Source organism: Meles meles, chromosome 4 (assembly GCF_922984935.1).
Source record: "Meles meles chromosome 4, mMelMel3.1 paternal haplotype, whole genome shotgun sequence".
Classification (NCBI taxonomy): Eukaryota; Metazoa; Chordata; class Mammalia; order Carnivora; family Mustelidae; genus Meles; species Meles meles.
In genome coordinates, this window is record NC_060069.1 from 152,345,767 (window position 1) to 152,373,562 (window position 27,796).

General features: G+C 50.3%; 1 protein-coding gene across 1 annotated transcript in view; it reads right to left on the reverse strand.

Moving 5' to 3' along the window:
- Positions 1-26,984, reverse strand: part of URB1 (URB1 ribosome biogenesis homolog) — a 69,143-nt gene extending 42,159 nt beyond the window's left edge. The window contains exons 1-13 of the mRNA XM_046002392.1: positions 26,758-26,984; positions 23,688-23,827; positions 22,710-22,861; positions 21,594-21,726; positions 16,056-16,152; positions 13,750-13,835; positions 11,779-11,904; positions 10,017-10,141; positions 6,337-6,532; positions 4,472-4,609; positions 1,836-2,009; positions 1,055-1,184; positions 341-457 (exon numbers count right to left, since the gene is read on the reverse strand). Of these exons, the coding sequence (XP_045858348.1) occupies positions 341-457; positions 1,055-1,184; positions 1,836-2,009; positions 4,472-4,609; positions 6,337-6,532; positions 10,017-10,141; positions 11,779-11,904; positions 13,750-13,835; positions 16,056-16,152; positions 21,594-21,726; positions 22,710-22,861; positions 23,688-23,827; positions 26,758-26,899 (1,756 nt within the window). The 5' untranslated portion in view covers positions 26,900-26,984. The remainder of the gene's footprint in view (positions 1-340; positions 458-1,054; positions 1,185-1,835; positions 2,010-4,471; positions 4,610-6,336; positions 6,533-10,016; positions 10,142-11,778; positions 11,905-13,749; positions 13,836-16,055; positions 16,153-21,593; positions 21,727-22,709; positions 22,862-23,687; positions 23,828-26,757) is intronic.
- Positions 26,985-27,796: the final 812 nt, after the last annotated feature.

Genomic DNA, 27,796 nt, shown 5'->3' on the forward strand with positions numbered 1-27,796 from the left:
TCAGGGGGTTAAAGCCTCTACCTTAGGCTCAGGTCATGATCCTAGCGTCCTGGGATCGAGCCCGGCTTCGGGCTCTCTGCTCAGTGGGGAGCCTGCTTCCTCCTCTCTCTCTCTGCCTGCCTCTCTGCCTACTTGTGATCTCTGTCAAATAAATAAAATCTTAAAAAAATATTATAGTCTAAACACACACGATCGGTCTGGGGGCTCAGGCGCACGCGGTGAAGCTGCCCAGGAGCCCTCCCGGCCCCAGCTCCAGGGCTCTGCTCTGGCTTAGCTGCGCTTCCTCCCCACCGCCCCAGCACCCCCAGCAGAGGGGCGCCTGGGGTCTCGGGGGACGCACCTTTCAGAAGCTTGCTGAAGTCAAAGTTGTACTGCATGACCACGTGTGGGACCACCTTCTGGTAAAGGCACAGGACCTGGAGCAGAGCGGCCTTCAGAAGAATGGTTTCCGCATCATCTGAACCAAGATCAGACACATGAAATTAGGAAACACACTTGTTCTTTGTCCTTCATCAGCCGTCGAGCTACCCATGACCCACTGCAGTCAACCTCATGCTGAACGCAGAGGCTGTAGATGGATCCCTATGAAGCCAACGTGGTCAAGACCGTCCAAACAGACTGGGTTTAAGTCCCGATGTCGGTGCTGTGACCCGAGACAGGTTACAGCTGCTCTCTCTGTGCTTGGGTGCCCCTCAATGAACAATGAGGACACAGCAGCACCCCCCCGCTCAGGGCCACTGTAAGTACTGAGAAGCACAGAGACACGATACAAGACCCACTGCCTGGTAGACTAATGACAAGGTCTGAGTCGATGTGTCTCATTACTGGGGGGACTGTGTAGCCCACTTCTATCTGCAGAGCAAACGAGCGCCCCTACCCCCACATGGAAAGGCCAGAGTACACGGCACCCATCATTCAAGTCTCTAAAGAGTCACGGTCCTCGCAGAAGCTTGGATGCATTTCCAACAGATCCCTTGAAAGCGCCTGCAGGCAGGCGGTGTCCCCGACTGCCTGTACCCTCCGTCGGCACACAGCAGAGCCCCATAATCCTCACCGCACTCGGGAGCCACGCAGGCGGCCAGAGTCTGGCTGTCCTTCTTCCTTCCTTTCTCGTCATCCTGTTTCGTGTCCTGCTTTCGAAGGGACTGCCAGACCCACACGATGGTGTTGAGGTCTGGTAAAATCTAAAAGAGAAAACAAGCAAACAAACAAAAAAACAGTCACATTCAACAAGGGAAGGAAACAAAAGAAATGAACCTACTAATGAGAAGCAGAAACAAAGGGAGGATTCGAGCTCACGCGGGTGTGTGTGAGTGGGCAAGAGACGGGATGTCGGGGGACACAGGCCCACACCCTTTGTGATCCCTGTGCTGACGCCCGCGACTGTACGGCGAGGACTTGGAAAAACAAGCACCCATATTTACAACAAACCCCGAAAATTCATTTGCCCGAGCAAGACACTGGGAAAAAGAAACCTGCTTTTGGGCCTCGCCCAGCATGACCCTGACTCCTCTGGGGCAGGAGCCCCGTCTGCAGATGACTGCCCTTCCTGACTTACTAGAAGAGGCCCCGGGGAGGAAGACACACAAGGGGCCCCCCAGCCACCCCCTCCGGGCCCCAGTCCAATGTGCGTGTGGCAGCTGGGGAGGGAAGAACCATCCGCTTCTGGGGAGGCTGGAAGTCCCAGGAGCACCCGAACCCTCCACTGCACTGCGTTTCACACCCAGCCTCCGTGCTCCCAGGACTGCCTCTTTCCCTGCTGTGCTCGCCTGTGACGGCTGCAAGGAAGGCTCTAGAAGCTCGTCCAGAACGGCCCCCGCTGCGCCCGCGCCTACCTTGCTCAGAGCTTCTCTGAAGAGCCGCACGAATTCCTCCATCAGCGCGGTGGTGTACACGCCTGACCCTTGCCACGCCTCCTTATCCAGGCAGTGGTCGATGGTTTTCAGCGCTCTTTTCAAAATGACGGAAATAAGGGAGAAAGCGGTGTGTTTCACCGATTTGCTGTCCAACTGGGAAGAAAAAGAGGCAAATCCACACGTGTGGGGGCAGCACTGGCGGACACAGACCTCCCAGGCCCTGGGTCTGGCTGGCCCTTGCCCCTCCTGGGGTCGCCGGCAGGGAGGGCAGCACAAGCTGCCAGGCAGCCTGGAGACGCGGACCTCCTGACCTGCTGCAGACCTTGTCTCAGCAGTGGCTGAGGAGATGGCCACTCCAAGGAAAATCTGACAGTTATTTTCAGTTCTGTTTCCCCGTCTGTGTCCGGTAAGTCCTTCCCGACAGCCACCGAGCGCACGCAGATGGTGTGCATCAGGAGGAGCCCCTCTCTCAGCAGAACCCCCCCCCCAGGCCCTGGAAGAGCTCTTCATGTCGCGTGCCCCCGTGACAAGAAAAGGCCCCACGTCCTGAGTAGGAAAAGCCACCTCCAGACTTGGGAAGCGTGCAGCCCCCAACCCAGGCCTCCAACAACCAGCCTCTCCACTGGGATTCAGAACGACAAACAGGAGACCGCGCCGAATCCTCACTCGGTGCAGAGACAGAATAAAATTCAAGAACCTGAGCTATTACCATAACGAGGGTAGCTCCCAGACACGCCATCCCTGGCCAGCCTGGACCAAGTCCTTCAGGCCCAGACACACCTCATGCACAGGACAGACTGGGACGCACTGGCCAGGCCACCGCGGACTGACAGGCAGGTGACACAGCCACGACACCCCCTTCCCCCTGCCTTCTAATCAGCTGGGGGCTCGTTTCACATGTGCGCTGGACCCAAGAGGAGCACGACCTGAAATGCCCTAGGCCAGCAATGACTCCCTCCCCATAATCGCTTCAAAGGCAGGGCCCAAACAGGGGTTCATGGGCACACGCTGCCTCCCAGTGATTTCTTTCCAGTTTCTAAAATAAGCTCTCTTCTTGGTGATTCTGAAGTCAGAAATTACGCTATTACAAACCTTTGGATAATACCATAAAGAAAACACAAACGTGGAACACGCACACAGAGTCCACAGTCATCATGCCCACGTCGCTGCCCCACCGTCGCAGTCAGGAAGGGCCCACCAAGGACAAGACAAAACCATGCACCTGCACGGCATGGCGGCACTGACAGGACAGAAAGGACGTCCCCTCCTCCACCAGCAGCCACCCCATCTGGGGGGCAGACACCCTGTGGGTTCCCTCCCCAGTCCTGAAACGACAGTCCGAGAAGGCACAGCTGGCCTTCCATCCCAGATTGCCTGCGGGAGCCGCTCCCAGGGGGCAGGGACACGGCCACGGGCAATGCAGTCTTCCACCCAGAAAGCGGCTGCACCCGACTTCTGTCCTTCAGTTCTGTTTCCTTAACAGCCCCTCAAGATCGAACAGTTCGTGCCTCCCACCAGACTGATGGGCAAGTGAGCTGGGTCCCAACTGTGGTGATTATGATTTGGCAACCAGAAGAGAAGGCCCTTCTGTCTGGCCCACACCAGCCTCCTTCCTGTTCCTCGCCCACCGCCCACTCTCAGCACAGACCCTGGGCAGGCATCGGAAATGCCGAACCCCAGTGCACACTCTGCCAAGGAGTCCTCACCACTCGGCGCCCACTGCCTGTCACTGCCGGGGCCCCCTGGCCCCCACGTGACCCACCCCAGCAGACCCTGGTCCCGCTGTGTCCACGCGACAACCCAGCCAGCCTACAGGGTGGGGACTCCTCCTGCCCCACAGACGCCACAGCCTGCCTCCCCCAGCTAAGACTCGAGGCAACCTGGAAACAGGAGGGCCCGGCAGAGCCCCAACCCACGTGTGCCAACAGCTTGCAGCCGCTTACTTAAGGCCTCGGAGCTGTGCTGAAAGACGCGTGCGCCCCTCAGAACGTGGCTTCGGCAGGGGCTTTATAACATATAACGATAGGAAATTTCATTTCTTTCAGGGACTTTATAACATATAACGATAGGAAATTTCATTTCTCCGTGAACGTGTCCAATTTTTAGCATGAACTTGTCCTCCCAAGAGGACAGCCTGAAACGGCTGCTCCTCCAAGTTAACGTTCCCCAGACATTTTAACACTATTCACTTTCACGACAAAAGACAGGATTTGCCAGGCCAATTCAGTCCTACCCCATCCACAAATCCTTAACTGATACTTTCTTACACGACAGTGGACTGCAGCTGGACGCACTGCCCTGCGTCCGAATCCAACAGGCTCCCACCCTCGGGCAGGTGCAGGGAGCCATGCGGGGGGCTGTGGTCCTGGCTCCGTGCTGGAGCAGTAAAATCAGCAGCTGGGATGTTCCTCAGGCTCCAGGGCCTGGCTGGCCAGTTCCTGGCTGGAATGTTCCTCAGGCTCCAGGGCGCCTTGCCCAGGTAAGTGCACACGGAAAGCCTGAGGCTCACTGACAAAACACCATCCAATAAATCCAGGCAGGCATTCTCAGAATGATCCCCAGAAAGGCCAGTGCGGTGAACAGGAGAAAGTTCTAGAAGAAAGGCAACCACTTACATTTAACGCCTGGGTGAACATGATCTTATTGCACACCAGGGGCACGGTGGTCACCATCACCATGGCCAGGAGCCGAGGCAAGGGGATGAACTCTCTGGTCTGAAAAGCCCGGGAAATGTCCGGCTGAGCCTCATAGATCTATGAACAAGAGAACAGAGAATAAGGTGGTGCAGGTTCCATTTCAGAGCGGCGGCTAATGGTAGGCACCCCGCAGTGAAGCTGTTCCGATGAAACAATTGTAGTGATAAAGGTCCAAGACCAGCTGAGGAACAGGGTCTAGAAGATTAACCCCTAAATCTACTTATTAGAGAAAAGTCAGGTCACGAGACTGTTTGTTACCAGGGCAATGACCTTCAGGGCAGAGCCCAGCCTGCAGCCCGGGGAGCCCCTTCAAACCTCTGACGGCAAGTAAGTCACTGCCGGAACTAACAATCGTGTTCCTCACCAGCTACTGCACTTGACGGGCACCGGGCAAATTATGTCATCTTTTCAACGCTTCATGACAACCCTTTGAGCTAGGGAAATTTTACATTAAAATAAAAGATGTTACCAGATGACAAAATTGGACCTCAATAAGGTTAGTGATTTCCCAGGGGCACACACCAAGAGAGCAGTGAAGCAAGGACTCGCACCCAGGCCTGCGAAGGCCAGGCACTTGCCCCCTGCCCTTCCCTGGGGAGACCAGCACCACAGTACCTCCCCAGAGGGGTCGTGGCCACCGGGCTACCTTCCCCAGAATGAGAGGCAAAATGCCTCCTTCTCGTCCCAAGATACACATGGGGACTGTACGCACACACACCTGAGAGATAAGAGGGAATACCTGAAAAAAGCTTGTTTTATGGATAACGCCATGCCCAGGTCGAGGCACAAGAAAACAATCCTAGATATTTCACCATGAAGCAGGCCGCAAATCAGCTTAACTGAGCCCGGCAGTATTGCCAAAGAATGTGCGGCAGGTTCTCCCGCTGTGGTGGGTGAAGGGAGGCCGAGGTGTGTGACTAGAAGGACATTAACAGGGGAGCCTGGGTGGCTCGGCTGATTAAGCGGCGGATGCTTGGTTTCAGCTCAGATCATGATCTCAGGGTTGTGGGATCAATCCCTGTACTGGGCTCCTCGCTCAGCTGGGAGCTGGCTTGAGATTTTCCTCTCCCTCTGCCCCTCCCCCTGCTCCTCACACACACGCTCTCTCTCAAATGAATCTTCAAAAAAAAAAAAGGGCATTAATACGTAGCCACTTAGCCATTGTTTTATAGCTTATTTCAAGTTGTTCTAAGTACCTAAAATAGTGGTTTTTAGAAACTATCCTACATTTTAGACACTTCACTAATTCCAGCCTGAATGTGCTAAAATTCCTTAAGGTCTCACTCTAAGTAAAAAAATCTGGATGATGGGGTGCCTGGGTGGCTCAGTGGGTTTAAGCCTCTGCCTCCGGCTCAGGTCATGATCTCAGGGTCCTGGGATCGAGCCCCATATCGGGCTCTCTGCTCAGCAGGGAGCCTGCTTCCCCCTCTATCTCTGCCTGCCTCTCTGCCTGCTTGTGATCTCTCTCTCTCTGTCAAATAAATAAAGTCTGAAAAATTAAAAAAAAAAAATCTGGATGAAGGAGAGGAATTCAGCTTAATAGATTCAAAAGGCATCCATCTGCAAATTCAGCTCCGTTAAAAGCAGAATGTCCTCAGAGGACCAGGACACCACCCTGACATGATCTAAATTACCCCCCGGAAGAAAGGCTGAAGGAGTTCTCCATCCTGAAGTTCATGGGCATTTCTTTCTCTCTCCCACCCTGGCCGCCTCCCCCCAGCCCCCACCCCTGCGGCTGGCGCTCGGCCCACCACCTAACACCCTCCACAGCAGCCGGCTGTCACCTTGTTCAGTAGTTTGATGTTATTGGACCACGTGGACTTCGCTCTCGGGAGAAAGGAAAACGTGACTTCCTTGAAGTACTTGTTCAGCAAGTCCGGGCACACCCTGAGGATGGCCACCACGAGCTCGGCCACCAGCTCGTCGTCCGCGGCGGTCTTCAGACCCAGCAGGAAGTGCAGGAGGGTCAGGTTCCCGCCTCTGTCAGAGAGGGACAGGAGAGGAGGGTCTGCAGGGAACTTTCACACAGCGGCGCTGGAGCTTGGGGTGATAACGCAGCTCCTCGAAATAGCCCTCGGGAAACACAGCTGTAACTCAAGTGAAGGGCAAATTGTACCTGTGACTCGCCCTCGGGACACAAGGTTTTCACGGCCTGTGGGGCGCTCGCTCTCCAACAAAGTACCGGAATTTCACTCCTCTATTGCTGAGTGGCTCAAAAAGTCTCCACTTTGTCCTGTTGGCCATCTCTCCTTCCCCCCCTTGAGTTCCATTTGACTTTGAGGAGGAGGAAGAAATGCCCTCTCTCTCTACTCCACCCACCTACCAGTCTGCCCAGGGGTCAAGGCCAGTGTAAAGAAAGGGCCAGACCTGCAGGGAGGAATCCACTCCCAGAATTTCCCTGGGAAGTTTTACTGACCTCTTTCCTCCAATGGCACATGAAAAAGGACGTAGGTAAATTAATATACATGGGAGTACTAAGTATAAAAAATATAGAGGATGTGTTTTCTTCTGAAAAGACTTTTTTACATGACGTGCTCATGAGCTGCCCCAAGTCCACAGTGCCACAAAATTATTTCTAAAACAAGACAAAATGGTACAAGATTTTTCCACAGATTTTCTGCCTCCTCTAACTTATTTCAAATTCCTATGCTTTTATGTTGCAGGTGTAAGAAGGTAATACAGGGAAAAAAAATCTACTGTATAAAAATATTAAAAATTTGTCCCACAGTAGGCAGTTTTCAAAAGTATAAAATCATAAAAAGAAAAACCAGGAAAACCCATTGACATTAAAACTTTCCCTGGGAAGCTATAAAATCCAGAAAAATCTGAGAATTTACCATAAAGCATGCCACACTGATAGCTTCTAGGATCCTCACTGTTCTGTACTCCCTTCTAAACCAAAACTAAAATAAAATATGTAGCTTTATATACAATAAAAATATTTTCAAAAATTGAATCAGAGTATAATTTTGATCAGAAACCTATCCTTCAAAAAGCTCAAAATTCTTGAGGCGTTTGGGTGGCTCGGTTGGTTACGTGTCTGCCTTCGGCTCAGGTAGTGATCCCAGGGTCCTGGGATCGAGTCCTGCCTTGGGCTCCCTGCTCGGCGGGGAGCCTGCTTCTCCCTCTGCCCCTCTCCCTGCCTCTGCTCATGCCTGTGCATGCTCTCTCTCTCTCTGATAAATAAAATCTTGAGATAAAAAAAATAAAATACTTAACATGAACATTTCATAAGCAATGGTGCTGTCAAAGGAACACAACACTAAATCTACAAAGTGTACTACACATACTACGCCCATCCCCGTCATTTCCGTCAACAACGTCATCGAATGAATGACACTGCTACTGACACAGCGAGCACCCCATGCCGGCCACCGCTCCTGGCAGTTACCGTACTCGGCCTCCCTGTGAGGGGGATGCCAGTTTTGTTTCCATTTTACAGATGAGGCAACAGAGGCGGCGAGAAGTACTGTGGAGGTCTCAGAGCTAACTCCAGAATCTGTTCTCTTAATCTCCGTGCCAGGGGCTGGCAAACAATGGCCCGCCCTCTGTCTTTTCAAATAAAACTTTATTGCAACAGTTACACCCATTTATGTCCACAGCTGAGCGGTCACGATGCAGACTGAATGGCACACCAAGCCTAAATACTTACTACCTCTCCCTTAGAGAAGAAGTTTACTGAGCCCTGCTTACGCTAGAATTCCAAACACCCACTGTGTGCCGGGCACTGTCCTAGACAGACCAGCCTCTTGTTCTCACTGATGCTTGTCTATCACATGATGAACAAGTAAATAAATAAATGTGCAAGGTGGTGGGACGTCACCGTCGAAAGCAAGAGCGGGCAGAAGGACAGTGACAGTGGAAAGGCAATTTAAAGGGCTGCCAGGGAAGGCCTCTCGGAGGTGGTGACATGCAGGGAGCCCTGACTGGAGTGAGGGTGTGAGCCTTAGCAACTACTGCAGGACCACACACCTCAGTTTTCTCAAAGCTTTCCATCCATGTCCCCACAACGAGAATTGCCTTCCTCTCCCCTGAGGGCAAACATTTGCTTTGGCCCCTGGCTTCAAAGAACTGACATAAACCACAGCTTATTTGAATGGACCTACATCCCACAAGTTGACTCCTATACGCTCATCAAATGATGGTTTATTTTATGGGTCTTACTTAAGGGGAGAAACACATGTGTTTGAGGCATGGCGTTACCTGTTGTTACCTTTTAGCGGGCAAGTGAGCTGTGATTTTTGCTGATGAGAGAAAAGGTACATGATCATAAAACAAGGTTAAAAGGAAAAAAAAAAGATGTGGTAAGTTAACTCATAATAACCTCAGAATCAAAACAAGTCACAAGGAGAGAGGAAAATTTTGTACTTTTTTTTTTAAAGATTTATTTATTTATTTGACAGAGAACACAAGCAGGCAGAGAGGCAGGCAGAGAGAGAGGAGGAAGCAGGCCTCCTGCTGAGCAGAGAGCCCGATGTGGGGCTCGATCCCAGGACTCTGGGATCATGACCTGAGCCGAAGGCAGAGGCTTTAACCCACTGAGCCACCCAGGCGCCCCAAGAGAGAGGAAAATTTTCACCGTATTATCCTATTCTGAAGAAATCAGTCATCTCTTACCTGGGTGAAACTAAACCAAACCATCTGTAACTTTATCATAAAATGTTACAGAGGTTAAAAGAAAAAAATAAGGCTATTCACAATGACCAGAAAATATACCCAATACTTTTACTGGCGATAGGAAAAAAGCAGGTTGATAAATCCAACGGCAGGCTATTTTGGTTATTAAAAACTAGCAACAGATACATATTATAGTGAGACTAAAAGAGAAAGTCTAAAAGGGCATAATCCAACCATCGGCTGTGGACTTCATTTCCTCACTCATGAAACGTCACCATCATCGTGCAACATGAAACAAAGTGTAAAAACCAACTTGTGAAAACCTTGCTCACTAGCAGCTGCTTCTGAGGAGAGGAAGGACTATTTCGCTGTTACGAGGATGGGCTTGGAACCAGATTCCCTGGGTTTAAATCTGAGCTCTGCCACTCACAAGCTGAATGACCCGACCTCTCTGTGCCCATTGCCCTTACCCGCTAAAATGGGATAATGGTGGCTACCACCTCAGGACCACGCTGAGGCCTGCAGAGCGGCCCACCCTCTCTGGGGAGGTGGCTGTTAAGACTTACCCTCAGACCCCACCAATGCCACAGTGTTGAGCAAAACCCGCAACCCCTCACTGGGTGAGAACAGCCCTAGTCGGTGTCTAAGTCAACGGCTACCCTGAGCCCTGTGCCCCAAGGACACGTATAGAGCAGCCGCCGTCTCCAAATCTTAATCCCTAAGAGGAGTTCCTCAGTTGTAAGCCACCACCGTTCCATCATTCCACAGATTTCCCCGGGGGAGTCACGGACGAAAGTGACAGCTGCTGAGGGACATGCACTCGGGGGTCACCAGGGCCCCGCCTTACCTGCCGAGGGTGCCAAGAGATGCATCATAAAAATTAATCCCGTGCTTGAGAGAACAGCACAGATCCATCAGGAACGCGTGAACAAGCTCCCTCACCATGGTTTTCCCCGCATCCTCAGCAGAAGCCTGCAAGGGTTTTGTTTTTTTTTTTAAAAATTCAATGACAAGCTCAAGTTCATAAGCCTTGGTAACAACTACAGAGTAAAAACCGGACAATCCCACACACTTGACGATGACTTAGAGCTAACATTTTAAACACTTGGTATCATTCAAACACCAATCAAGATTTAAAAAAAAAAAACAAAAAAAACCTCTTAATACAAGCACTCTAAAAAGAAATAATCAGTTAAATAAACAAGAAATTAAAGAGAAAAGCAAATAAGCTCATACAGAGAACAGACTGGCGGTTGCCAGAGGTGGTGGGGGGAGGGGTCAGGGGGGTTTGAAAGAAATGGGTAAACTGTTTTTGTTTTAAATAAACAGAAAGAAAATATTTCCTTTTCAAGTTGGATAAACAGGGAGTTGCTGGAACAAGAAAGCACAGATAATCGGACATTTCATGTCATTTCTAATTGTTTCCAAGCACTTGGCAATGTGGTTCTCGTTCCATCTTTACACGGATTTTTGACTGCGCAGGGCGGGCTCCCCTAAACCTGAATTTGAATGTCCTCACCTGTAAAGGAGAACCATTAAGGGAAAAAAAAAGATTAAAAAACACTCTTAAGAGACAAGTTTAAACCTGTATTTTTAAAAGAGCTTAAGAATGACTTAATTTCTCTTGTTCTTTTGAATAAAATTCCACATTTGGGAGTGTTTTTATGAAGCCTCCGAGGCTTCCTGGCCACAGAGCATACAAAACATGTTCAAAACAAGAGGATGTGGGCAAGTCAGAGAGATAAAAGGAGGTAAAACACAGGGCTCTTGAGAGGTAAATTACTCTAAAGTTCACAGGAAGTCTGAGCGCTCACCACTCTGGCCAAGTCCATGTTCAGAAACACCCTGAGGAAAACTGAAATGAGGAGGATTAAAAGGTACATGGGCCTCGGGTCAACTTGAGATCAACTGGTCTAATTCAACACTTTAACTATTAAAAAATAAATTACACATGTCAGGAGGTGAGGAAACTGGGGTTTTCCTAGACACTCAGGATCCTGAAGTGAAACCAACAGGCCTTGAAATTCCAAAAGCTGGTACGGAAAGAAGGAAAGGATGCCGCCGATGAGAGGAGAGCTAGATCAACACCACACATGTACTGGACAAGCCCGGCAAGGAGTAAGACCAGCATGTCACTCAACTAAGGGGAGTACGAGTTTCCTCTTTAAGGGGGAAAAAAAAAATCTAGTATCATAATACCTCAGAGATTAGAGAAAAAATTCTTATAGGGGCGCCTGGGTGGCTCAGTGGGTTAAAGCCTCTGCCTTCGGCTCAGGTCATGATCTCAGGGTCCTGGGATCGAGCCCCACATCGGGCTCTCTGCTTGGCAAGGAGCCTGCTTCCTCCTCTCTCTCTCTCTCTGCCTGCCTCTCTCCCTACTTGTGATCTCTGTCAAATAAATAAATAAAATCTTTAAAAAAAAAAATTCTTATAAAAAAATAAAACTCAAAAGATCATATTTCATCTAAATGGAGAATTAACAGAACTACAAGCCAAGAGAAACAGATCAGACGGGAGGCCTTCTTTTTAAAGGCGGTAGATTCCTCAGCCGCCAGCTGTGAGGACCACACGCTAACAGCGAGGTCAACTCAAACCCAACAGGACAGTACCTTGACATTCTCCAGGCTCACGTCGACAATCCCATTCCAGCTGTAGAGAGCGGCTATGTGGTTCAGTAACTGCCCGGTAAAGAATCGCACCTTCTGGGTTTTGGTGATGTTTTTATTGTGAACTACCTAGAAACAATAAAACCAATCAATTTCAAGGAACCTGATCCTTTTTTTTTTTTTTTTTTAAGATTTTATTTATTTATTTGACAGAGATCACAAGTAGGCAGAGAGGCAGGCAGAGAGAGAGAGGAAAGCAGGCTCCCCACTGAGCAGAGAGCCCGATGTGGGGCTTGATCCCAGCACCCCGAGATCATGACCTGAGCTGAAGTCAGAGGCTTTAACCCACTGAGCCACCCAGGCACCCCAAGGAACTTGATTTTTAAGGTGTTCCTTGTGTCTCATTGTTAGAAAAATCATGTAGACCTATGGCAAAACGTGTGACCAAAAAAAAGGAAAAACATGAAAAACAAAATTCAACAACCTTCGAACCACCCTAGGCCGTGCACAATTGGCATTGCGGTTCATCTCCTTTCCGTGCCTTCCCCCACGCCCCGCAACATGTAAAACATGTGCGTACATACCGTTTGGTTTAGGTTTTTTGCCTCTTTGAGACTATACTTATAGTTTCCTGCCTACTTTTACTTACGTAGCATGAGCTTTTCCCGCATTATGAAAAACTCCTTTAGAACCTCTTTTTGGAGGGTTGACTATCACTCTAGCCCATGAATGACGCTAATTCCACCATTCCCCGGGATGGGGACCATTAGGCTGTTTCTACTCTGGCCGTCATCAGCATCTTTGTACAGAGTCTTCCCTGCATCCCTGATCACAGGCTTGGAAATTGAACACCAGTTCTCAGCTCCTCCCCCACAACCACTCCCAGAACCTCTGGGGATGTGGCCCGGGTGTATGTGTTTCAGATTTGCTTCCTGGGTGGTTCTCAGGGAAGCCCCTACCACCCCCAAGTCTGGGAACAGTTTTTTTTTAAGATTTTATTTATTTATTTGACAGACAGAGATCACAAGTAGGCAGAGAGGCAGGAGAGAGGGAGGAAGGGAAGCAGACTCCCTGCTGAGCAGGGAACCCGATTCGGGGCTCGATCCCAGGACCCTGGAACCATGACCTGAGCCAAAGGCAGAGACCTCAACCCACCGAGCCACCCAGGCACCCCTGGGAACATTTTTAAGACCTCTGATGCATATGGACAGACCTGCTCTAACACTTTCTCCAAGACAGTACCTGATTCAAAGCATCTCTGCTAGCACTAAATCTCACTATTATAAAAGGTCAAGGCTAACTTGATAGGTGAAAAAAAACCCGTATCTCCTGGTTTCTCAACCTCAGCACTAATGATGTTTTGGCCGAAATAACTGGGACTGTCTTGTGCACTGTAGGAGGCCGAGCGGCATCCCTGGCCTCCACCCACTAGATGCCCCTGGACTTCTCCAGCCATGATGACCCAAAATGTTTCCAGATCCTTCCAAATGTCCCATGGTGGGACGGGGTCACAAAACCACTCCCAGCTGAGAACCACAGTATTAAACATACATGCCAATTAGCTATTTTTATGTGGACTTCCAGTTTGTGGTTTTCACAACTTTTTCCTGTTGGGAGGGTCATACTAAATGGTCACTTAAGTTGCTTCTGTATTGAAGACAGCGATTCAGCCGGTTTTAAAATTCCTACAAAATGCTTGTAAGAGGCAGAATATGCAAAGTAATTCAAAATGACACTTCGGTAGGTGTGTAAATGAAAAACAGCTGTAATTTACAGCTCACAATTAATCCAATGGCTTCCCGTGAAATAGTGAGCAACAGGTTTTCTCCTGACGGGATGATAGGGCAGCCTTAAGAAACAGTCTTCCCTTTCACCTATACAACAACCCCGTGTTCTAAGCTGTTACAGCTCTAGGGTCCTGCCAAATACGGGAGAAGACCAACGACAGGAACACTGAATAAAAATGCGTCGTACCTTGGTTTTCAGCGTGGATAACAAAATATTGATAGTAGAAATCCTGTCTTCCTTGATGCCTGAGCTAAAAATGCAAGGAATAAATTCTGCAAGAGAAAGGTTCAAAGCATTAAACGCAAAACTATTTTGAACATGAGAACAGATGCAAGAACATTACTTCTTAAAATGGTACAGCACACACGCTATTTTCCTCACTTTTTTTTTCAAGGTTTTGTGTTTTTTTTTCAGTTATACAAGTTCACAGTAGGATAACCACTTCATGACACAGGAAATTAGTATCCGTAGGTAAAACAATGATAGAACCATTAAAAAATTTCAGAAGTTCTGGTGTTTTACTTTCCTTTTCTCACATTAAGTTAAATCAAATTAATTCTGTATGAACTATTTGAGTGTATGGCATGATCACAATTCTGTTAAATATCTCCCTTTGCTTAGACTTAATCAACTGTATTTTAAATGACTGTCACCATTTTATCGACTGGGGGCAGAATTCAGGATGATCTGTTTGCTTTCTTTTCATACTTCTGGATCCCCAAGCACTCAGCCACCACAGCCAGATGCCATGCGCTAACATGCTGGTGACACCGGGCAGAAACATCCAAGCAGTTATAATTTCACTTGTTCCACTGGTGCTCAGTGGGCACTCCGACGTTCTACAAAAGCAAAGTCATTCTCGAAAGAAGAAAAATTGGGAAATGCCAGACAAACCAAAAGAATGACATCTGCAAGGAACCATCACCCCGAGGTTAACACTGTTAAATTCTGGGCTACTAGGTAACTGTTAACCTTCTGCTAGATCCGTGTTCTGCTGCATTCATGTTTTTATTAAAATGGGATACTTGGGGCGCCTGGGTAGCTCAGTGGGTTAAAGACTCTACCTTTGGCTCAGGTCATGATCCCAGGGTCCTGGGATCAAGTCCCACGGTCCTGGGATCAAGTCCCACAGAGGCTCTCTGCTCAGCAGGGGGCCTCTTTCCACCCCACCCCCCACCTGCCTCTCTGCCTAGTTGTGATTTCTGTCAAATAAATAAATAAAATCTTTAAAAAAAAAAGGGGGGGATACTCGATGGTTTCACAACTGAGTTTATACCCAATCACATACTGTTTAAAGGCTGGCGTCAGGAAGCGTATTTCCGCCCCAGTTTTAACTGCTGCTTTCACGTCAGCACTAGTCCTCAGTTTGCACACTCAGTCCTTTGTTGGTGAACAGTCAGAAGTCCAAGCTTCAGCTAACATGAGAAAACAGCCCCTAAGAAAACCTCTATTTGCCTCCTTAATTCTTCCCTTAGGATAAACGACTAGACATGAAATGGCCAATCGAACCTTTTTAAAGTTCTGATGCCTTTGGCCAGAGTGCATCACTAAAACACGCACTGAAGTGCATCCCTGCCCCATTAGCAGAGTCCAGGAACAACCCCAAATCACCATCCTTTAAGGCTAGACACCGGGGAGGCCTCAGGGGAATTCGGCAGAACTCCGAGCCCGAAGCAGGAGAGGCATCTCCTCCATAGGGCTGCTTCCCCAGGGCAATGCAGCTCCCTGCACCGATCAGGGCTGACACAGAAGGCGAAAGCACCCACACCCTATTCTTACACGGTCCCTGGCAGTCACCCGGAGAGAGCTCAGGTCTCCCACCCTGGGGTAGGTGAGGGAAGGGCTGGAGATCTGACTACACGGGGCCACAGGGATCACGCCGTTCCTCCAACAACTCCCAGAGCTCTGCAGGGACAGCTCCCCACCTGCAGACAGCTCGATTCTGGGGGATCGTGTGGAACGACGGCCATGTGCTAACTGCGGGCTAGGGCTGCCGCTTTGCCTTACGGAAGCTCTGGATAAAATGCAAGTGGCCCTAACAGCCTGGCTCTAGGGGGACAACCACCAGAAAGTGCCCAACTGGAACTCTTTAGCTCTGTTAGCGATGTTCTGGTAACACACGGCAAAGCTACTGAAGTCATTAACCTTTAGTTCTTCAAACCCAGTTACTAAAGAAAGCCAGGCAGCCAGGCTACGGATCCCTGCAGGGTCTGGAGCCGGAAAGCCTCCTTCGTGTGTGGGAGTCTCTGAAGCCTGCATCCCTCCTTCGTTAGGACGTCGCCGGGCATTCCAGAGAGCAGAGCAGGAATCCCTCAGCCACCTCCGAACCGCACTGACCGAAGCTTCGCCGCACGTGCACCCTTCATCCTCAGGCGCACGGCGACTACAATAGCCGCAACCTGGGCTTTTCAACCTGGGAAAAATGCTTTGCGGGAGACTTTCCGAAACCAGTCGCAATCAGGCTTTGCTACGAGACAAAGAGGCGCACGTACCTTTCAATTCCAGCACTTGCACGATTGTGCTGTCGTCGCCGGCGATGAGAAAGGAAAGAGCGAACTGAATGTAGGCCAGCCGGACGTCGTGCACGCCCTAGGGGACGAAGGAGACCACCAGTCCTTGTGTATCCACACGCCGTCCCCCTAAGAAACAGGGACTTGGCGGCTCACGCTCCCTTCCCATCCCCATGGCAGAGAGGCCTCCAGGCTTGTGCCATCAAAAGGCTCAGAGTCTAAAACCAGGAGTCATCTGGGTGCCTGGGTGGCCCAGTCAGTTAAGCGTCTGCTTTGGGCTTGGGTCATGATCCCCTCGTCCTGGGATGAAGTCCCACATCGGGCCCCCTGCTCAGAGGGGATCTGCTTCTCCCTCCCCCTCTGTGTGCTCGCACACACACTCTCTCTCTCTCTCAAATAAATAAATAAAATCGTAAAAACCAGCAGTCACCTCTCTGTGGGAATACAGGGTTATTTTATTTTTTTTGCTCTTTTCCCTCCACCTTCTGGTCTACTTTTCCTGCTCTTTCAAGCAGTTTCTAAATACAGAAGTATGGAGCGCCTGGGTGGCTCAGTGGGTTAAGCATCTGACTCTTGATCTGGGCTCAGGTCCCGATCTCAGGGTCGTGAGATGGAGCCCTCCACTGGGTTCCCCCTTGGCGTGGAGGCTGCTTAAGATTCTCTCTCTCCCCCTCTGCCCCTCCTCCTTCTCCCTCTCTCAAAAAAGATAAACGTCAAGAAATGGGCCAAAAGTATAGAAAAAAAAAATTATTGAGATGTCTATCTGAAATACTGCTTTTCATCTACTATGCTTAAAAGCAACAGCACAATGGCTCACTGCTTAATAAACACAGAAGTATGGGGGCGCCTGGGTGGCTCAGTGAGTTAAAGCCTCTGCCTTCGGCTCAGGTCCTGATCCCAGGGTCCTGGGATCGAGCCCCACATCGGGCTCTCTGCTCAGCAGGGAGCCTGCTTCCTCCTCTCTCTCTGCCTGCCTCTCTGCCTAGTTGTGATTTCTCTCTGTCGAATAAATAAAATATTTAAAAAAATAAACACAGAAGTATGGTTAAGTATAGTTGTGTTCCCTCCCCCTGGCACACATGACCACTTGTGGTTTATGGAACACTTTGGTATAGAGCAGAAGATTCTCAGCCCATCTAGATCCCATTGACTTCACTTGCCAGTGAAATCACACACACATTTTTGAAAATCCAGAGCCAGGAAAGACCAGTGCTGCTTTTACTGACGCCAGTGAGGTGATGTCTGGGTTTTATCGGGTAGTATAAATTCACACCAAACACCAAAGCGCAGATGCTGACGCATTACAAACCCAGTGTGGCCTTCCTGGGACAGCCATGTGCAGGGTCCCTCAGGATGCAGCCGTGACCGAGGCCAGCGGGCATCCTTAAGGAGGGCCACCAGCCATCACCACTTCCCAACACTTCAAGGGAAGTGGCAGGAGCCATCTGATCAACTTTCCCTCCCAGTAATTTTAAGACGCACTGTGTTTCATCATCCATTTCCCACCCTGCTGGCCGGTCATGCACTGCTCATCCGCGGTACCAGCACCAGCTCAGACACTGGCGTCCTCCACTGCTTCAACCGTATTCTCCTCCTAAATTAAGATACCTTAATTTGCTGCCAAGAAATAAGTTAATACCACGGAGAATGACTGCCCTGGATGCCTGGAAAAGATTAAGAAGTCTGCCTTCGAGATCATTCCATCCTGGTTACCAGTGGCAGGGTAGTGGTGGTGGTGAGGAGGAGGAGACCAATGTCAGTTACTGAGCACTTACTATACGTCAGATACCAAATCAAAGGCTGCACATCTGTGACTTTACTTACTCCTTACAACAGCTTGAGGTAGAGAGGCCTTCTACACCCATTTCACAGATGAGGAAACAGAGGTTTTAAAAAACCCATTCAAGGTCCCACAGCTACTAAGTGACTATGTACTAGAATCACAAAGTACGAAACAACTGTACAAACATACTGCTTCACGCCCGACTTTACGTCGGACTATAGAGAACTGCTTTCTTCTCGGAGGTTCCAGGCCATTTACATTTCACTTGTTGCCAAGATGCAAGGACCACACTTGGAACCACTTAGGCCTCTATATAAGTGTTTAATTAATTCTCTCGTTTTGTCAGATGTATGTTTTTCAGGGGGAAGAGAAAGACCATCGGACCCACACTCTGCCACATGCGGACGGAGGCCTTGCACACTGCCTGTACTCATGGGTCTCTACCTCTGTCCACGCCCCACAGTATTTCAGCAAGGCCCATCAGACCAACGCTGCTTTGTTCCAAATACACTAAGAGCTCAAAACTACCCTCCCCATTCTGGGGACTTCCCCTGCGGACCTCCTCACAATACGGAGTTTGGGTACAATGGTCACGAAAGTCTTGAAAATGAGCTGCATTTCCTCAGAATACCAGCAGCATTTCAGAGCCTTCAAAACTCACCAAGACAATGTTGTTCAAACACCAATTATATTCAAGATGCCATAATCTCAGGCCTAGAGAGGACACAAAGATGACTAAGATATTGTCCCTGTCTTCCAGAAGCTTAAAGTAACCACCGCTCCCAAGCTATCCAGATGTCACCTCCTTGAAAGAAACGGGTCAACTAACTCGAGCAGTTAACCTGCTGTCCTGATCTACCTTTGCCTCATGTTTCAAAAGAATGGTGAGATGCCAAAACTTGCCAGTGAGCTTAAATTAGGTTCTGTGCTTTGATAGCTAGTTAGAAAGGTTCCACAAGTTTTGGGTTTTGTTTATTTGTTTTTGCTTTTTTTTCTGTCCACTTAAGTACTGGAAGTCAGGGCTCTGGAATGCAGGTCCCAGTTATGTGCCATTCGAGATCTTTCCATCGTGCTTGTACATAGCAGTTGGGACTAGATGTCCTTGAGGGTCCCTGCAGCAATGTATTTTGAACTGACATGAAATGTAGTCCTCACCTCCGGTATCCATCCTGTATATCCCAGCCAACCCCAAATTTCAGCTTCCCGACACTGTGAACAAACCGAGACCTCAAGACAGAGCACCCGCCACACTCCAAGCAGCCACAGCCACACCTCCCGCTCATGACCGCCACCAGTGCTCCCCCTCCCCCCGGGGGCAGACAGCCCCTCACTGTCCCCTGGGCCTCCACTCTCCATCTCCAGAAAGCTCCATCAAAGGGAAGAGGGTCACATGCCTACTCCTCATTCCTACCCCGTGACTTCACAGTGCTATTATCCTAGGAAGAAAGCATCCTGAACTCTTTACAGCTTGTTCTGCAAAACAACGGTCTAAAATAGACCAAAACATATTTGGTAAAACTGCTCTTTGGCAAACGGTATGAACAGTGCTTTCTTTGGCTGAATGAAAAAGAACCATAATCCTCTCTCTTCTTGAGGATTTAATAATTCCCTCTAAAATGTTAAAACATACTTATTAAATAAAAAGATCTAGATATCCATCAGCTCCTTCAAAAACTAAACGGAATGAAAAAAAAAAAAGCTGGGGGGTGCGGAGACAGAATACTCAATGACATGAAGAAATTTAAGAAACAGACCCACGAAACACAACATGTAGCCCTTGTTTGGATCCCGATTTGAATGACAAAGTCTAAAGACAGAGAGTGGGGGGGAACTGAGACCGAGCTGGGCATTCGGTGATATTAAAGTGACGAACGGTATCCGGTACGGGGATGGTACTGTGGTTTTGTGTTTTAGAAGGTCGCTTTCCGTTAGAGGCCCACACTGAAACATGCATGAGGGAATAGGGTTCTCGTGTGGGATCCGCTCTATTTAACTGCCTCGACTGCCCCCCACACAAACCAACGCATGCCAGAGGTGACTGGGTCTGCAGCTGGAGGACAGGTACATGGGGGTGCTCTGTGCTGCTAGTTTTTGATGTCCCCAATATGCATGTGTGGGAAAAAAAAATAATGTCTAAAAATCATTCCCGGGGCGCCTGGGTGGCTCAGTGGGTTAAGCCTCCGCCTTCGGCTCAGGTCATGATCTCAGGGTCCTGGGATCGAGCCCCGCATCGGCTCTCTGCTCGGCAGGGAGTCTGCTTCCTCCTCTCTTTCTGCCTGCTTCTCTGCCTACTTGTGATCTCTCTCTCTCTATCAAATAAAAAAAAAATCTTTAAAATAAATAAATAAATAAAAATCATTCCCCACAATGAAATATTTAATGTACACCCTAAAGTAAAAATGCTTTCATCCTGACAATAATTCCCATTTTACAGACCAAGGAGGCATAGAACACAACCTGCCAAGAGGACCCCGCGGTGAAGCAGGCCCGCATAGTCTGCAGCCGGCGCTCCTTCCCTCGTTGTCGCTGTGGGTGGTCCGGGGGTCCTGACACATTTTACTTCCAGGGCTGAGCTGGCTGAGGTCAAGAGAGACGGGGTGGGAAGTGGGAGGGGAATCTGATGGATAAGTACTGGCAGGCCGACTGCCAAGTGAGACCAAAGACCCACGACATCTGCCCTCGTGTGCAAACAGCATGCAAATTCTTTTTAGGAGGAATGCATTTAACTGTCAGCAGCCGTTCCTCAATGAAGGGAATCTGTTGACACATCCATAGCGTGTAAATAACGCCTGATAATAAAGACGAGTATCCATGAGACACCAAGACCTGGAACTTTTTCCTCAGAAGAACACCTTATTTGTCGTGCCGGGAAAACCCTACCTCCGGGCCTCCCAGCCTCACAGAGCCGGGAAAGTCACCCTGTGTTACGAGGATTAACTTCCAGTCTCGTACCTGGCAGAGTGGAAACTTACTAACTTCCTGAAGAGTGAGAGGACAGGGCGCGGGAGTAACTAACGCTGCGGGCTTCTCCACCTCGGCAGACAGGCTGGCTACCGGTCGGCTGGCTGTCGGTCTGGGGTCTGTGCTCCAGAAGGGGGGGTGGGAAAGGGGGCCCCGGCTGTTCCCCGCACGGCCGCGCCAGCAGCGAGGCCTGAGACAACCTGCAGCCGGCACGCGGCCCCTCTCTCCAGCTTCCGAGTCCTCAAACTTGTGCTCCTCAAGAACCTTTCTAAACCCCAGTGAAACTTCTAGAGCCACCTGGAAACTTTTTTTGTTAATGGCTCTCCTGAAAACCATTCCCACTTCCATTCTCTTTGGCAAAATCCAGCACCCAGTCATCAGACTTACTGACGGGAAATGCGGGAAACATTAAAAAGTCATAAATGTCCTCTTGGATGATGTCACTGGCTTAAACTTCCAAGGGATTTCTCCGAAGTGGACAGAACAGGAACAGGACTGGGATGCCCCCCAGGGTCCACGCCACAAGGCACATGGACGTGATTTCCTTTACTCCGTGAAGACGCTCACAGGCCAAGCACCGCAAGGCTGAGCACCCAGAGACGCTGTCCTCAGATGTCCCCGTCGTTCAGGCTCTGCCATACATTTCTGCACACACTGGCCTCCTACTCCACCCACGCGGGGACCAAGGCCAGAGAAAGGACGACAAACAAACCACTGTGGCCCTCCAAAGGGAAAAGGAAATACACAGGAGGTACGAGACGCTCAGAGCTCCTCACCTTGGAATCCCTCTTGGACGCCAGGGTGTACAAGGTCTTTTTATTCAAATCAAAATGGCTGCAGACGTCCCTGGCGGCCTCGGGACCCTGGGTCACCATGGCAGCCATCAGGTTCAGACAGGCTCGGGCCATCCTGCAGAGGGACAAGGAAATCAGGCATATTAGGGACAGCAGAAGCACAAAGTCAGCTGTGCTCCTGGTTGTGGGGTCTGCCGTGCCCACGCCAGAAAAAGGAAGGAAAGAGACATGCAGATGTGCTTTAAAAAAATAAAGACAAAACCCAAAAAACACAATTGAACAAAATCTCCAAATAAAGCTTAAAAGCTGGCTGACAAGGATCCAAGAATACAAAATATGACACAAAGAAGATGGCAGTTTCTCTCTGCAGTAAATTGTCCTGTAACCGGGCACCCCGTGACCCATCCCTGCAAAGGCGGGGTGCAGGGGAAGACTTCTCTGCTGCGCATCTCCAGCAGCAAGCTCTCAGCGGCCTCTCCATTCCACGGCCACCTGGCATCCGTGGTTTCCTGCGCACCCACCACACTCCAGGCACTGTTCTAGGTGGTGGAAAACTGCACCTTCTAGAACAGTCAAGGCCCCCACCTGTGCGCCCCTTGCATTTGAGTGGACAGAAACAGACAGTCAACGGACGGACATGAAGTATTATGTCAAATGTCCAGCTGCACCAACAGACCTACAGACAGACACATCTGTCCACAAACCAGCGGACAAAAAGGGACAGTGGACGGGGGAGGTGACGAAACAAGGACTCCCGGAGACGATGCTTGCTCACTGCGAGGTCTGGAAGTGGAGACGGAGAGAGAGATCACCACGAAGAACCACCGGGCAGAAGGATGGGCAATGGAAAGAGTGTTTGCAGTCACGGGTTCCCACGACAGCAAGGGGACAGCAGGGTAGGAGGGGGACGGACGCACAGTAGGAGTCGGCGACAGCGAGGGGCTGGTCCACAGGGGCGGCAGGGGCAGAACCACTGCCCTGAGGGCCTCAGAAACTGCTCAGTTCTGCTTTCCGAGTGGAGGGAAGGCCAAGTGCACTCCGGGACAGCTGAACGCAGACCAGGCCCACGGCCAGTCCTGCCACAGCAGGGCAACTTACCTGTAGCCCGAGGCATACAGGGACTCACAGACGAGCTTCATGTGATTGTTCATCAGCTTCTTCACGATGTTGATCCCCACAACGTGAAAATGGGAAAGGTCGCTTGCCGTCCGCAACAGGATGGCCTCGAAAACCTGGAATATCAGTAGCATCTGCAAAGACAGAATAGAAACGCTTACCAATCAGCTCCTTTGTTTTTTCCCTCGGTACCTATGTTCCTCTTGTCTTAGCCACAGACACTTTAAAACCTTCAAGAGATCCTGAGCCACAGGCGGGAAGGCGGCAGCTTAGCTGGCGGCTCTGGAGACCCAGGGCTCTGGAATCAGTCTTGCTCCCACGGTCCAGCTAACCAGACACTTGCTCGCTTACAATTATGCCAAATGAAATGAAAAGACAAAATTTCTACTCGTGGCCAGGCCTCACCGCTTTGGGGATATTCAGGTCTACAGCCTTATAGCAATAACCCTGAGATCACAACAGCTTCATAAACATCCCAAACTTTGAAACTCTTTGGAACCAGAAAATCACAGTCAACTCAGCATGAGTCTGCAACCATGATACACAGTTTCTTTCTATTTCCTCTTTGTTAAAGCAAATCACATCAAGGGGATACTTGACCCCCTCAGTCAGTATAGCGTGCAACTCCTGATCTTGGGGCTGCCAGTTTGAGCCCCATGTTGGATGTAGAGATTCCTTAAAAACAAACTATGTCAAAACCAAGTGCATTTAGAGTAAGAATCTATGATCCTTCCTCCTGGTATCATTCACCAATAAGAGGTGAGCGCTTTCCACTAAAAAGCTTTAGGAGGTCATGATGCAAAACTCAATGTATTCCTACAGCACAGGCACAAAGCACTGTCTTCTCTAGAAAGCTGGAAACATCCTAGAAATTTCCATCACATCTCTCTCCCTCAAGCTTAACACAATAGTGCCAAGAACTTTTCTCCTCCTCAGCAAGCCAGGTAAGGAATAGCCTACTTCACTTTCAGGTCGCTTCTCCCCACTCAGGAGCTGGAACATCTCGGCACACTCAACAGAAATCTTGATGTAGCCTTCCACAACGTCATACACGTCTTCTCGCGGTAGCTTCTTGGCAGCAGCAACAAACGCTTCCAAGGCTGAAACAAGAGTAATGTTCCAATTTGACAAGGAGCGCCTGCTGAGCAACAATCACAAGCCAGAGGCGGACCTCTGGCAGGGGCATCCAGGCGACTGGAACTGCCACTCACTGGGAGGGAGAACACGGCAGCGATGTGGAGACGGGGACAGCGAGGGTTCTGACTCGGTCTTTTCTCTATCCCCAGTGAGGGAACAGGCAACAACTTTCAAAGGAACTGCTTTAGGACCCAACCCTTCTCGATGCAGTGATCCTCCCTGAAGTTGCCATGGATCCGCTTCTGGGCACCCTCTGGGTCTTGACCAATCTACCCTGGAAGCTCTCCTCCCACCCCAGGGGGTGAAATCGGAGAAGAGAGAAAGAAAATGTGGTATATCTAGATCTATATGTAGATCTGCATACAATGGATGTTATTCACCCTGAAAAGGGGGGAAATTCTACCTTTTGCAACACGTATGGACCTTTGAGAGCACTGAGCAAAATAAGGTAGAGAAAAACAGATACTGGATGTTCTACTTATATGGGGAACCTAAAAGAGCCAAACTCGTAGAAAAAGGCAGCAGAAGGGCGCGTAGGTGGCTCAGTGGGTTAAGCGTCTGCCTGCAGCTCAGGTCATGGTCCCGGGGTCCTGGGATCAGCCCCACGCTGGGCTCCTTGCTCAGTGGGGTGTTTCTACCTCTTCCTCTGCCCCTCCCTGTGCTGGTTCTCTCTCCCTCTCTGAAACTGACAAAATCTTAAAAAAAAAAAAAAAAAAGAAAGAAAGAAAGAAAAAGAAAAAGAGAGCAGAATGGTGGTTGCCAAGGGTACAAACTTCCAGCTATAAGATGAGTAAGTTCTGGCTCAGTAGGTAGAGCATGTGACTTTTCATCTCGGAGTTGTGAGTTTGAGCCCCACATTGGGGGCAGAGTTTACTTAAAAATAGTAAGATGAGTAAGTTCTGGGGATCTACGGTACAGCTAACTAACAGTACTAACAGTATAACTAACAGTACTGTATCACATACCAGGAAGTTATTCAGAGCGTAGATCTTGAATGCTATCGCACACAAAAAATAGCAATTATGTGAGGGGATGGAGGTGTTGACTAAGCTTACTGTGGTAATCATTTCACAGCATACGGTGTCAGCAGCCCACTGTACACCTTAACTTCCATCAGTTTGTCAGTAATATCTCAATAAAGCTTGGACAAGAACAACACAAAAACAGCAATGGATGCAAACAAAACCCAGATATCTGTCAGTTCCTCTTCTCTGATCTTTCCAACAGGAGAGCTCATCACAGGAAGTTATGAGAACATATCAACAGGGAAAGAGAATCCAAGATAGAGACCAGATTCAAAGACAAATGCAACACAGCCTCATTCAAGGGATTCCCCACCTGTCACCTTCTGACTTCAGTTTTGCCCCATCTGCCAACTACTGCTTCCGTACCCATCTCCTGTCAACCTGAGCTTCCTTGGGAAACCTATTCAAATGAAGCAACCGAAGACCATGGAGCTCTCTGAGCAAAACCATGAATATGTACATGAATAGAATCTTTTAAATAATTAAGCATGCTCTTTCTTCTGCCACAAAAGCTCCGGTCCCTGTTCCTACCCCATCCTACAACTCCACTGAAAAGCCACTTTCTCTGGGGAGACTTCTTTGATCTCCCAGATTAGGGCTGAGGCCCAAAGACACCAGGTTGGAGGACTGATACTTAGAACTCTTCCTATGTGATTTTTTTTTTAAAGATTCAATTTATTGACAGGGAGAGAGAGATCACAAGCAGGCAGAGAGGCAGGCAGAGAGAGAAGGGGAAGCAGGCTCCCCGCTGAGCAGACAGCCAGACACACACACCCGATCACAACCCGAGCTGAAGGCAGGGTCCTAACCCACTGAGCCACCCAGGCGCCCCTTTCTACGTGATTTTATTGATGGACATCCATCTTCCCCACTCCACTATTCATATGCTCCATAACTGAAGCACCTGTCTGAATTTTTACTCATTTTATCTCTACCTAGCAAATAACAGCCCCTAGTAAATAATGAGTAAATAAATGAATGAAATGTCTGATTCTGAGCTAAAGCAGGTATCATCTTCATAGCACTGGCTGCCCGTCGCAGACATCAAATGTTTAAAAGCAAAATGTACGGAAGACAAGTTATTAACTGGGGCTATTCTGGCCATCAGCTTAACCTGAGAGACACTCTTACTGTCTTATTCTGACGGAGTACCAGTGTCTCCCCACACTGGCATATTCAATTGCACTTTTTTTCCCTCCTAACCCACATTACTTCCTAATGGATTACAAGAAGCTGTGAAGAGGGGTGGTCACACTTTTCAGAACGCGAAATTACAGAATCGGCTCCATCTCGGTCCCTAGTCCAATCCTGGTCAACTGACAAGTCCTTGTGGGGCTTCAGGCAGTAGCTTTATTTCGTGTCATCAGATCAGCGTGAGAGTTGGAGGGTCAAAGCTGTTGAAAACAGCGCTGACGGCCGGAGAAGTAGCAAACTGCCTCACTGAGCACCTCCGAGCTCATAGTTGCGACTCAGTAAGCAGTTTTAAGGACCGTCCGTTGTGTGAAGGTGAGTATTTGCTTCCCTGACAACTGCAATAAAAATGTTTTTAGGGCCTGCTGAGGGATGCTGCCTGGCCACGGGAGGCGCGCAGTCGCGTGGAACTGTCACAACCGAGCAAGGCGGCCAGGCCGTCCCTGACAGCCCAGGGTAAGGAAGTACCTGCAGCGCGCGGCCCTACAGCGGCCCCGGCCCCGGGACTCAGGAGGCCCAAGCGCTGAGGCCTCGGTTCTCCCGTCTGGAAACCAGGAGGCCCGGCTCTGGCTCGGGACCGAACAGCTGCACATGGCAAGGCTGAGCCTGGCACAGGACGGCGGCCGGGACCCGCCTCGCTTGCACGTGCTCCCCGCCCCCGCTGGCTCCGCACTCACCCGGCTCCGCGCCCTTCGGGTCCCGCAGCTGAGCCTTGAAGCGCACGCCCGTGAGCTCTTCGGAGCGGGCCCGCTTGGCTGCGCCCAAGCGGGAACCCGCGCCGTCCTGGCCGCTCGGGGCCTTCCTCTTGGGGACCCCCATGGCCGAGAGCGCAACAGCGCGCAACAGCGCACCGGGATCCACACACACCGCGACCCCGCAAGGGACGCGCGGAAAACTAGGCAGCACTCCCAGTCCACACGTGCGCCGGAAGAGGCGGGCCTTATGAGGGGGGAGGTGTCAGGGGCGGGTATGCAAGGGCCAGGGCTGGCGGAAGGGGCGGGTACTGGGACGGGAAGGGGCGGGTACTGGGACGGGAAGGGGCGGGTACTGGGACGGGGAGGGGCGGGTACTGGGACGGGGAGGGGCGGGGCCTGAGGGAAAGCCGGAAGCAGGTTCGCTGTAGAGAGAGTGGAGGGTGACGCAGGCTTCTCCCGTTTCTGGGGTCTCCGCCGGCTGGCTCGCTTCCTAGGGAGAGCGGACACCGCATGGCAATCCCACCCGGCCGCGGTGAGGAGGAGCCCTCCAGCCCCCGCAGCCCTCCCGAGGGTTCTCGGCTGGTAGAGCCCCGGAGCCCTCCCTTCCCCGAGGGCGCGAGCTCCCGGGCGCGGCGGCTGCACACTAGGATCGGTTCTTGACCTGACGGCGCCCTGACGCTGCCACAGAAAAACTTGCTTGACAAGCAGTGGGATTGGATGCTTTGCCCATCTGAGGCCCTGCGAGTTGGCCGGGAGGGTGGATGCCCCTGGCTAGATAGCAGGCGGTCTTGGGCGGAAGGCCCTCCCTCGCGCACCCGGGCGGAGGGTCGTGCGGGGGCCCCTAACTCGGACCGCGCCCTGAGTCACAGCCCGAACCAGATGGGTTGTCTGGTGAGGTGAAGCCCCACAATGGCCTCCATCCCAGGCTTCCTCAAACTGATGGGCGGGCGTGAACCCTTCTGGCCAAGCAGGTGCGAGGAGACGCTTTACTTCTGGAAAAACCTCCTTGGACAGTACAGCC